The following is a 9,487-nucleotide window of genomic DNA, read 5'->3' as shown; positions in this document are numbered from 1 at the left end:
TTTTAGTCAGAATTTCTGAAGGATTACCGTTGGAAACCCTGAATAGTTTCCGCTGGAATATTTTTATTTACGGGTTCCCGTCGGAACCCCACCGACTATAAAAATCTCCTTGCGGAATCATTGAAAGATTCCCGTTGCATCCTTTTGGATTCCCGTTGGAATTTCCTGAGAATTCCGATCGGAGTCTCTGAAGGATTCCCGTTGAAATCCCTGTAGGATCCCTGTCCAAATCTATGAAGGATTCCGTTTGAAGTCCCTGAAGAATTCCCGTTAAATCCCTGAAGGATTCCCGAAAGAATCCCTGCAGGATGCACCTCGGAATCTCTGAAGGATTCCCGTCGGAGTGCCTAAAGGATGCCCGTCCGAATCTCTGAAGGATTCGCGTCAAAATCCCTGGAACATTCTCATCGAAATCTCTAAAGGACTTCTGTTGAAATCTCTGAAGGATCTCTGTCGAAGTCCCTGAGGGATTCCCGTCGGAGTCCCTGAGGAATTCACGGCGGAGTCTCTGAATATTCCCATCGGAATCACTGAAAGATGCCTGTCAAAATCTCTGGAGAATTCCCGTCTGAATTTCTGAAAGTTTCCTGTCGGAATCCCAGGAAGATTCCCGTTGGTATCCCAGAAGATTGGAGTTTGGAGTTTCTGAAGGATTCCCGTTGGAATCTCTGAAGAATTCCCTTCGGAATCCTTGAAAATTTCCCTTCGTAATCCCTAAAGGACTCTCGTCGGAGTCCCTAAAGGATTCTCTTCGAATTTCGAAGGAATCTCGACAAGAATCTTTTAGGAACTCCGACAGGAATCCTTTATGGATTCCGACAGGCATGCTTCAGAGATTCCGCCGAAAATCCTGCTGGAAATCCTACGGAAATCTTCCAGAAATTCTGACGAAAATCTTTGAGTTATTCCGACGGGCATCCTTCAGAGGTTCCGACGGGAATTCTTCAAGGAATCCGACGGGCATCCGTCAGGGATTCCAACAAGAATCCTCCAGGGATTTCGAACTTCGAACACACAGACAGGGGCTCTCCTTAGCCATGCGGTAAGACGCGCGGCTACAAAGCAAGACCATGCTGAGGGTGGCTGGGTTCGATTCCCGTTGTCGGTCTAGGCAATTTTCGGATTGGAAATTGTCTCGACTTCCCTGGGCATAAAAGTAATATCATCGTACTAACCTCATGACATACGAATGCAAAAATGGTAGCCTGGCTTAGAAATCTCGCAGTTAACAACTGTGGAAGTGCTTAATGAACACTAAGCTGCGAGGCGACTCTGTCCCAGTGTGGGGATGTAATGCCAATAAGAAGAAGAAGAAGATTCCCGTCGGAATCCCAGACAGAATTCCCGTCGAAATCCTAGACAGGATTCTCGTTGGAATCCCAGAAGGATTCCCGTCGGAATCCCAGAAGAATTCCCGTCGAAATTCCAGAAGGATACCCGTTCTCTGAAGAATCCCTGTCCACATTTATGGAGGATTCCTTTCGAAGTCCCTGAAGGATTCCCGTCAGAGTCCCTGAAGGATGCCCGTCCGAATCTCTGAAGGATTAAAATCCCTGGAAAATTCTCATCGAAATCGATAAAGGATCCCTGTTGAAATCTCTGAAGGATCTCTGTCGAAGTCTCTGAAAGATTCCCATCGGAATCTCTGGAGAATTTCCGCCGGAATCCCTGAAAGATGCCTGCCGAAATCTCTGAAAGATTCCCGTCGGAATCCCAGAGAGATTCCGTTGAAATGCCAGAAGGATTATCGTTGGCAATTCTGAAGATTTCCTGTCGGAATCTCTGATGGATTTCCTGTCCGAATCTCTGATGGATTCCTGTCGAAACCCCATAAAGATTTCCGTCGAAATCTCATAAGGATTTCCGTCGGAATCCCATATGGAGTCCCAGAAGGATTCACGTCGGAATGCCTGACTCATTCCCGTCGGAATCTCAGAAGGATTTCCATCAGAATCCCTGAAGGATGCCCTCAGAATCTCTGAAGGATTCCCTTCGAATCCAAATCCGGGGAATTTGAAGGATTCTCGCCGGAATCTCTTAAAGATTTCCGTCGAAATTCTAGAAAGATTCCCATCGGAAGGATTCCAGTCGGCCCGGAAAAATTCCCGTCGAGGTTATGCCGAAATACCTGAAAGAAGCCTGTTAAAATCTCTAAAGGATACCTGTTAAAATCCCCGAATTAGTCCCGTCAAAATCCATGAAGTATTCTTATCTGAATCACTAAAGGATTCATGTCGGAATCAATGAAGAATTACCGTCGGAATACCTGAATTATTCTCGTCAGAGTCCTATTGTAGCATCTGAGTGATTCTCCTCGGAAATCATCGGATCGTCGGAATCTCTACTGGTTTCCCCTAGTAAATCATAATTTTTTTTATCGGAAACGCTGAAGTATTGACGTCTGAATCCACGGAGGATTCCCGTCGGAAACCCTAAAAGATTGCTATCAAAGTAATAATATCAGAATCCCTGAAGGATAGACGTCGCAATCCCTGAAGTATTCATATCGGAATCCTTCCAATATTCTTGCCTAGATTCCCTCTATAATCCCTAAAACGATTCTTATCGGTGTTATTGAAGGATTCCCGTTGGAATTCCTGTAGCATTCTCTTCGAAATCCTCGAAATATCCCATAATCGCAGTCCATTAAAGCTTCTTTCTAAAAAAACTCGATTTCCGCCAGTGTTTACCTTAATTTTTAACTAAAAATCTTACTGACTTACGGTATATGCTTTTTACCTACCTCACTCCCAAATCCCAATACGATATCTATTATTGCAGTTCCTTAGCAGAAACTGTCAGGAGGAAATGATCGATGAATCTACCAAGTCTATTACCTCTCCTTCCATACTTTCCCTTGGAAGGAACAACATAATCGGATCCACAAGCTGCCGTGTTTTGTTGGAGGTGGCACCGGCCGACCGACCTACAATTTTGTTTCTGCCCACTGTGCTGTTCATAATAGCGAAATATCTGTATCACGGAATTTCAGGCCTGCAGATGTCAAGCTAATCAGATTGAATTCCTGAAGAAAATACAAATAAATATTATGTGAGAATTATATTCGGCAATGCTGTTAAAACCGAGATTTCGAACAGTCACTCATTAGGATACTTACTTATTCATCTTCCTTGGAGGAACAGCAGTCGGGTTCCGAACTATACAGAGTGTTTGTAGACAAGTTTTTTGAGACTTACATACTTCCTTATTATAATGCAAGCTCACACAACACCGGGGAAGAAAAACAAAACATGATGGTCGAGAAAAACAAAAACAAATTCATGTGTCAATTATGCACGGTGAAAAATATATGCTCAAAAGTTGACAGATTATGGCGTGTGACTTGGTGTCTTTTCATGTGTATACCTAGAACTCTACACACCGATGGAGACTTCAAGCGCAACACGAAAAAAATCCTAGTGTCTCGTCCCGGTTATTAGTTCCTGGTTTGGTGGAGGGGCTGGGAATCGAACCCATGACCATTCGCTTGTAAGGCGAACGTGTAGCCAACTACGCTACGGGACTTTCGGGAATTTTTGTCTAGAAGTTATAGAAAGAAAATATACAAAGAAAATATTCTTTGGGAATTGTTTGAAAAGTTATCCAGGAATCCATTCAGGATTTTTTCCACGTATTGTGTCGGTTTATGGAATTAATTTGGGAATTCTCCATGAAAGCCGTACAGAAAATCCGATTAGAATTGTCAGAAAGTATATGTGAGGAATACCGAACAGATTATCTAGTATTTCTTATGAAATTTATTTTAGTAAAGCCAATAGCTCCGTTAGCTAATAGCCGTTTTTCAACGGATTCCGGAGATCTTAGTATGAATCGATTAATAAACTCTCTAAGATTCCATACAACTATTGTAAACAATTGATTCAATGCATATAATTATTGAAAAATTCAATTTCGCCAGTTAATTTTGAAATTCCACTTTAACAGTAAATTGCCTACATTTCGGCTATTAGCCATCCGACATAAAGTGTTGATGATCAAATTTCGCATCCAGTATCGCACTATACATAATTATACGTTCAAATTACAGTCGTATCTTTTATACAACCCTCTACTTTTTTAGAATTCCTTATAGATTTCTTCCAGTAACCCCTTAGGAGTATTTGATTTGAAAGAAAATATATGGGCCTTGATTATTCATGGAGTTTTTCTGAGAAAATCTTTTGAGAACTAGTCCATAAAAAAGCATTTCATGCGTTCTTTCAGGATTTCCTTCGGGAATTCAGCCAGAAATCAGTAATTTTTCCAGGAAATCTTCCTTGAATTCTTGGCGATAGCTTCCAGGAATTCCTCAGCGAAATCTTTCAGTCATTCCAGTTTTTCAGGGAATTCCTTTGTGACGAATTAAATAAGTATTTTTCTAGGAATATTTTGAGCACTCTAGGAATATTTTGAGCATTTTCTCTGGAAATCGTCTCAGGAACTTAACTGGAAATTGCTTCAGACAAAATCTCTCTTCCAGACAAGAATTTCTTTCAGACTCCCTCAGGAATAGCTCCTTCAGAAATTCGACCGGAATTTCCCCAAGCATTCCGTTAGAGTTCCTGCGGGAATTCCACCGGAAGTTCCTTCAATCAGAAATTCCTTCAGATGTCCCATCAAAAATTCCTCCGGAAGCTCTCCCGCGAAAATCGGGAAACTGCGGTGGCCGGGCACGTGGCCAGAATGTCGGACAGTAATCCGGTTGAAATGGTTCAACAAGAGGCGAGGTGCACAGCGAGCAAGGTGGATCGATCAAGTGGAGAACGATTTGCGGACTCTCCGCAGACTGCGTGGCAGGCGACGTGCACCGACGTGGCGACCGAGCTGAATGGAGGAAATTTTTATGCACTGTACAGGCCACTCCGGCCTTTATTTGAAACTAAATAAAGCTCTTCTAGAAATCGGTGTAGAAGTTCCTCCCGGAATTCTTTCTGAAGTTTCTCCAGAAATTCCTCCGGAAGTTTTCATGAATTCCTCGGAATATCCTCCAGGAATTCCTCCGGAAGTTCCTCCGGGCATTACTCCCGAAGTTCCTCCAGGAATTCCTCCGGAAGTTCCTCCAGGAATTCCTCCGGAAGTTCCTCCAGGAATTGCTCCGGAAGTTCCTCCAGGAATTGCTCCGGAAGTTCCTCCAGGAATTCCTCCGGAAGTTACTCAAGGAATTCCTCCAGGAATTCATCCGAATAAATTCCTTCAGGAATTCCTCCAGAAGTTCCTGCAGGAGCTCCTCCGGAAGTTCCTCTAGGAATGCCTCCGAAGAAATTCCTTCAGGAATACCTCCGGAGAAATTTCTTCAGGAATGTTTTCGGAAGCTCGTTAAGAAATTCCCTTCTGAGGTTTGTTTGGGGATTCCTTTAGAAACTCGATCAGGATTTCCTTTAGAATTTCTGTCGGCCCAGGCCCAGGGGCCTCCTTCCGACAAAGTTCGGCTTTGTGCATGGTCAATAAAGACCTTAATGGAGTCAATGCGGTGCTATTGGTGTTGCACAGAGCGTAGTTGATGATTTGGAGAATCTAGAACATCTTCAGGAATATTGAATTATCCCATTCCCCATATTTGATATAATTTTTAGGACATTTAAAAAACAATAATATTTATTTATTTATATTCATCTTCAGTACAGACTGGTTTAAAACTTATATGCTATTTTAAAATTTGCCTTAATCTAGTTTTGAACATCGTTCTGCTACAATTAAAATCGAACCAATCAATGTCGTTGAGGAGGTTGAAGCAACGTTCGGGTGATTTTGCCTAAACATTGTGGAGTGTCGGACAGACTGGAAGAGCTGACGTTGGCGGAAGCGACGGGCTGAAACATAAAAGTTAACTTGCTGCAAGAGCTCAGGGCAGTCCACGTGGTTGTTTATAATGTCAAATGCAAAAACCCTCTGCAAATCTCCACGTCGTTGTCGAAGGGTTTCGAGTCGAATCAGTTGGCATCGCTCTTCGTAGTGCGGTAACCTGAAAGGATTATCCCACGGCAATCGCCTGAGGGCAAAACGAACAAAACTGCGTTGGACCCTTTCGATTCGCGTCATCTGGATTTCGTGATAGGGTGCCCACACCTGCACAGCATATTCGAGTATGCTTCGCACGAGGCAGCAATACAGGCTTTTCAGGGTGTAAACGTCATCAAAATCAGCAGCGTTCCGGCGCATGAAGCCTAGTACGGCGAAAGCCTTGGCAGTAGTCGTTGCAATATGCTCATTAAAATTCAGCTTGCGGTCAAACCTAGACTAACATTTGAAAAGGGCGTAACAGCCAAAATTTATTCCTTCTGATTCCTCGTCTACATATATAGTTATATATGTAGACAAAGAATAAGAAGGAATAAATTTTGGCTGTTACGCCCTTTTCAAATGTTGATCTAGAAACGTAACTCCCAGGTCTTTTATGGAGCTCACACTTTTCAGTTCGTTTCCGCATGCCGAGTAACGAAAGTTTATCTGCGTTCTGCATTTGGTAAAACTTATTGAATTGCATTTCGACGCATTTATCTCCATACCATTTAAACAACACCAGTTGGCTATGACATCTAGATCTTGTTGTAGCGCAAGACAATCGGTCAATGAACGAATAATTCGAAATATTTTCAAACCGTCGCGACATGAGCCGATGAGATCAAAGTTTACAGCATAAGTCGTTCACGAAGATGATCAAAATCAGCGGCCCTAGGTGACTGCCTTGTGGCACTCTGGATGGCGTAGGATATGTATTAGATGAGGCAGAGCCTAATTTAACGAAGGATGACCTACCAATCAGGTAAGAACGCAGCCAAGTGACAATCCAGTCAGGAAATCCCAAACGTTCTAATTTTTTTAAAGTTAATCCATGAGGAACTTTATCGAAAGCCTTCGAAAAGTCGCTGTAAATCCTGTCAACTTGACCTTTCTTATCCAGGTTAGATTCAGCATGCTAGTGTCGGTCCTAAGGTTTGTTAAAGTTGAGCGATTTCGTGCAAAGCCATGTTGGTACTCAGAGATAACAGGTTTAGCAGCCACATACATACGTTCATGAGTCAGCAGTTCGAATGTTTTAGACCGGACAACTAAGAATCGAGATTGGACGATAGTTCTCAACATTATGGGAGCTACCCGCCTTATGAATTGGAGTAACTGCTGATATTTTCCACTCATCTGGGAAGACTCCTAGCGCAAGCGACATGTTGAACAAAATGCAAACCGGCAATCCTAATACGTCAGCACATCGTTGAATGAAAACAGGAGGTAGTCTATCTGGACCTGGACCTTTCGATGGGTCGACAGCTTCTAATGTTTTTGAAATTTCAGCTACGGAGAATGTGGGGCGCGGGAAGTTCATGTTGTATGATGGAAGAGAGTTAAGAAGGTCTGCCGAATCTGGAGGAGGATTCGTATTGTACACCGATTTGAAAAAACTTGCGAAAAGCTCAGCAGATTCAACGATATCATTTGATGTAACATCAGCAAAACTCACAGTGGACAACATCGCATGCGATTTTTCCTGGTTTTGACGAAACGCCAGAAAGCTGACGGGTTTGATTTAGCTTCATTTTGTACACGGTGAACATACTCACGAAAGGTAGACGACACGAAATTTTCGTACTCCGATTCAACGGTTTGCAGAAGGGCTCTGTTTGTCGCAGTCCGGTTACGGAAAAACCTGCGACGCGTTTTACGAAGTATGTTACGTCGATGCTGTAGTTCAGCGTTCCACCAGAGTTGCTTGTACGTCTTCCGAGGTAAAGATCTACGAAGAGGAACATGCCTGCTTATCGTGTCGAAGACCGCGTTGTAGAATGATGTAATCGAGGTGTTAATATCTTCTCCACTGAGTATCTGGAACCAATCAAGTGAATTAAGTTCGTTCTTCACAGCCTCGTAGTCACAGCGAGAGAAGTCAAAATCGAAGTCCATTCCTTCCACTGCACATTGGAGATGATGAACTGGGTTACGAAAGTCCAGACGTAGAACGAACGGGTTGTGGTGGCGGTCAGGGCTTAAAATTGAATATGGTGCTCCAATAAGCTCAGCTTCGTGACAGTCGCTTACAAATGCCAAGTCAAGAAGTCGTCCGTTTGAATTTGATACATTGCAGATTTGCTTCAAACCACTAGCTATCAGAGTTTCAGTTAGAGTTAACTCCTGCTCTGAAGAAGCGTTAGTTGGCAAGTATCCTTCCACTTCGTCATCATATAACCATTCGAGCCGAGAAAGGTTGTAATCCCCAACTACGATTACGGTGTCACAGGGGGTGGCTATGTTGACGATTTGATTTACACAGTCGGAATGCGCAACAAATTTATCGGGATCACTGTTCGGCCTCAAGTAAATGCCACAGATGTAAACGGATTTATGGGCCAGCTTAACCTTCACAACAACCTGTTCAAGTGTTTCACTCTCCGATAGATGAACCGACAAATTTGTCAAAGTGCATTTAACTGCAATAAGAGTTCCTCCACCACGTTGGAGACTACTAGTCGAACTACTGCGATCGCATCGATAGATGTTGTAATTATCAGCAAGTTCGGTGTTTTGCACATCACTTCTGAGCCAAGTTTCAGTAATAACTATAATGTCATAATCGCTGGATGCAGCGGCAAGGAAGAATTCGTTGGTTTTCGTGCGCATTCCACCAACGTTTTGATAATAAACTGTTAGTGTTACGGATCCTGCACCCGGTATCGGCGACGTTGATATTGGCAGCAGTATTGGCGAAGTGGTCGATGATTGCGCTCCAGTCAAATTAGAGATACAGTGACTGAGATGAGTAGGAGTCGGCGATATGTTTTGTCCATTGGAAGCAGAAATTAATGCTGGTGAACAGTTTTCGGGGTCTTGTCCAGAATCGCTGTTGTTGACAGCGTCGTTGGCCTCCAAAAAACCTGTCTCTTGGCACCTAGGTCTTCAAATTCTCGAAACCTAATTCCACGGGGCCATGTATCAGCAGCAAGAGCAATCGATTTAAAATCGGAAAGCATCCCGATTTTGTACGACACGAAACTTAAGGAGCTAACGTCTTTACCTCGAGCAACCAATTTCACAACGCGTAAGTCCGTAGTCCCTAGCTTCGACTGCAGTAATTCAACAACTTTCTCCTCCGGAACATCAGGTACGATACCGGATAGGTAAAGCCAAAATCTTTCAGGGTCGTGGTCTGATTTTTCAGCAGCGATGTTGAGCAGTACTATTTTGAAATTTCCGCGGCCAACTGTAAATCATTCTACACGGAAGAAAAAAAGTACCCAAAATTGAGTATTTTTAAACTTACTTTTGAATTATTTTTTCTCTTCTCTTTCATCCACTCTTCTGTTGTCAAAAACAAAAGAGCCAAACAATCCAACTACACCAGTTCAATACGGGAAGCCAATTTTGAGTTTTATTACCTGAGGTCGAAATTGAGTGAATTAAACTTACATTTGGGTAAATAAATTTTCGTTGGGTACTTTTTAACATGGGAGTAAAGACAAACTACTTCGACCCTTCTTACTCAATTTTGGCTTCCCGT

General features: G+C 42.9%; 1 protein-coding gene across 1 annotated transcript; it reads right to left on the bottom strand.

Annotated features, from left to right (window-relative positions):
* Positions 1 to 7,452: 7,452 nt before the first annotated feature.
* On the bottom strand, positions 7,453 to 8,610 carry LOC134204573 (uncharacterized). Its single transcript, XM_062679379.1, has one exon. The coding sequence runs from the start codon at positions 8,608 to 8,610 to the stop codon at positions 7,453 to 7,455; it is 1,158 nt and encodes a 385-aa protein (XP_062535363.1).
* Positions 8,611 to 9,487: the final 877 nt, after the last annotated feature.

This window comes from Armigeres subalbatus, unplaced genomic scaffold (assembly GCF_024139115.2).
Source record: "Armigeres subalbatus isolate Guangzhou_Male unplaced genomic scaffold, GZ_Asu_2 Contig716, whole genome shotgun sequence".
Lineage (NCBI taxonomy): Eukaryota > Metazoa > Arthropoda > Insecta > Diptera > Culicidae > Armigeres > Armigeres subalbatus.
This window is presented reverse-complemented; position numbering and strand designations above follow the sequence as displayed.

Bases quoted from the DNA above. Each gene is read 5' to 3' on its own strand.
- LOC134204573 (XM_062679379.1), bottom strand. From the start codon at position 8,610: ATGCGCACGAAAACCAACGAATTCTTCCTTGCCGCTGCATCCAGCGAT.